We start from the raw sequence: 2,793 nt of genomic DNA, 5'->3' as shown, positions 1-2,793 counted from the left end.
AAGGAATAAGGAATACATATGTGAAGGGCTGGGCCGCTCACTAGAGGTATATTGCCTCATAAGCTCAGTTATAAATTAGGAAAATCAGTCAAATGTAGGTAAATGATGATTGTGACTGTTGGCAGCTCATCCCTTAAAACAGAAGCCTCACATTGATTGTAATAAGGAGAAATAGAAAGGGTGTATTTCAAGCTTGTTATGTAAACAGATGATTGGGCTTTTTTCTTATCAACTAAGATATGTTAGAACATTTTTCCAACTTTAATTGACTGAATTTATTTGAAAAGTGGTCTTATTAACACATGAATAATAATACAACTATACCATATTGTGAATTTTCCCGAATAATGACGTTTGTTAAAGGCCACTGGTAAGTTAATGTTAATGTATTAAACAGTGTGGCCTAGGCTCGTCTATATTCTTCGATTCATTCTGTTTTAAATGATACGTTTTAATCAGAGGTCACTTGGCAAAGGTTTGTCTGGGTTTGATATCTCTGTGTGATGTTGGCCATCAGATGCTTACACATACCTTTAAGGTGAATATTTATTTATTTTTGTTGGATATAAGCATGAGCGAATACATATTTTTTTCATTTACATTTTATAACTGACAAATGATGTAACCATTGTTGGTGCATTCAGTGGTCACTTCCCAGAAGCCATTTTCTGTCAACCTTGTGCAGCCGGTACCCTGGATGGATTTGTCTGGTTGCCCATTCCCCCACTTGGTAAAGGTCAGAGGTTGGTTCTTCATATCAGTTTGAAAATTCCCCTCTGCTTTGTTAGTGTTGACGTTGATCCAGACTTCTTTGTAAATGTCCCCAAAGATCTGAGTCAGTATGTTGTTCTCCTCCTCGTTCTGGGGCAAAGCCAGCTCCAAGCCTTGTTGTGTGCAGAACTCGACGGCAGTGGAGAAAAAATTTCTCTTCTTGTAGGACACAAATAATTTCTGACCAACTCTCCGGACAAAGTCGTAGTTTATAGCTAAAAAGAGAAGAGCATGTTCAGAAAGAAACAAATATAACTGTTTTTACAAATCTCAAGTTCCTCTCTGTTCTTTTTCTGACAGTAAAACCTTTTTACTCTTTTACCTCCTGATTCAGACAAATTACATTCCTCTTAATGTCTACATTAAAAAAGCAAATAATATTTTAATATTTTCCCCGTATGGTTAGCAGCTTGGTGAACAGGAACCCCAAACAGGACATTGAATTTTGTTAATGCCAAAAAAAAATAATATATAGTCTAGTGTTTCAGTGATCTAGTGTTTTTTTTTATTCCACTGTTTTCCCTATTTTAGCTCTTTGAGCACAGCAAGGCAGTTGACTTTTAAAACAGCTAACGTCAGACACTTTCCAAAAAGCCCAGCATATGGTGTTTCAAAGAGGGTACTTACCCAGCACGAACTTAGAAAATCTCTCTGTTAAGGTTTTGTAGTCATCACAATCTGGATTAAACACATTACATTCAATTACTATATTGTAAATACTTTGGAGCTCACATGTGATTATATCAGGGCTGCTCGATTTGGAAAAAATAACTATTTGAGATCATTTTTGACTGATCAATTGCGATATGTTACAATGAAAACAGTCAAATGTGCACATGTTGTAGTATAGCGTTGAACACTATTGTAAATGACAAAAAGTCATTTTGTGTAGCTTAGCAAAGCTTATGAATTTTTTTTACAACTATAATGAGTTTGTTATATATATATTGCATAATATCTTACCCTGGCAAACTCCAGGTCCTCCACCTGGTCCAGGATCTCCTTCAGGACCCAAACTTCCTGTAGAGCGAGAACAAAATACCTGAATTCTCCTTCTCAGGGAATGCTCAATGTTTCTTATTAGTTAATTAATAATTAATACATTATGAATTGTTTAATTCAACATCTTGACACGAGAGGCACAACAGTGAGAATTTAGGGGACACCTTAATTGGTCAGGAGTTAGGGGGAAGCAAGCTCAATATCGATCAAAGGCATTACAACCATTCAAGCACAATAGATGTAACAGTAGGCCTTAAAGAGGACATGTTATGATACTTTCCAGGTCACATTTTTATATTGTGCTTCGACTCGGACACGTTGACATGCTTTAATGTTCAAAAAGGACTTTATTTTTCTCGTACTGCCCTTAGCAATGTGCCAGAATTCAGACAAAAAGCATGGTCTTAGTTTGATCAGAAATAAAACTCTTCAGAACACTACTCTGCTGAAATTGAAAATAGCCACCTTTTTGACCAAGAGGACCAGCATCAGGTTCCCCAGGTGTCCCAGGGAAACCAGGTGGTCCACGTGGGCCAGTTGGACCACCAGATAGCCCATTAAGACCAGGTGGCCCATCAACACCAGCTGGCCCATCAATACCAGGTGGCCCATGTTCCAGACAAGAACATGCCTGCCCATTAATAATACTGCTGCCAATAAAATTCAACAGGCAGACAACGGAAAATAGGTGCCACATCTTGATCTTCGAAGTGTAGAACTGAAATGAATATTAAATATAGTTGAGCATTTTCTATTATAGAGCTTCACTAGAAATATGTGTATCATAATTTAGAACCAATATTTCGTAGCTGAATGTAAATTGGTATTTTCCATGCACAAATATTCCAAACAGAGGTAGCCTACTACTACCATCTAAATTAATACAAAACTACAGGCTAAATGTAATTAGCGAAACATGAAAAGTTGTTTAAAATGACTTAATAACATAATCAAGTAATACATAGTGATAAGCAGAGAAGAACTCACCGTATAAATGAGAGTGATCTGCTGTGTGCTGCT

The 2,793-nt window shown here is 36.8% G+C and overlaps 1 protein-coding gene across 1 annotated transcript; it reads right to left on the bottom strand.

Moving 5' to 3' along the window:
- Positions 1-278: 278 nt before the first annotated feature.
- On the bottom strand, positions 279-2,787 carry LOC104941728 (pulmonary surfactant-associated protein D-like). The gene is made up of 5 exons (XM_010766862.1): positions 2,761-2,787; positions 2,239-2,491; positions 1,735-1,791; positions 1,399-1,449; positions 279-986 (listed from the first exon to the last, which is right to left on the bottom strand). The coding sequence occupies exons 2-5, from the start codon at positions 2,468-2,470 to the stop codon at positions 604-606; spliced, it is 723 nt and encodes a 240-aa protein (XP_010765164.1). The 5' UTR covers positions 2,471-2,491; positions 2,761-2,787; the 3' UTR covers positions 279-603.
- Positions 2,788-2,793: the final 6 nt, after the last annotated feature.

Source organism: Notothenia coriiceps, unplaced genomic scaffold (genome assembly GCF_000735185.1).
Source record: "Notothenia coriiceps isolate Sejong01 unplaced genomic scaffold, NC01 NC01_scaffold00003795, whole genome shotgun sequence".
Classification (NCBI taxonomy): Eukaryota; Metazoa; Chordata; class Actinopteri; order Perciformes; family Nototheniidae; genus Notothenia; species Notothenia coriiceps.
Note: the sequence above shows the minus strand (reverse complement) of the source record. Positions and strands in the feature narration are given on the sequence as shown.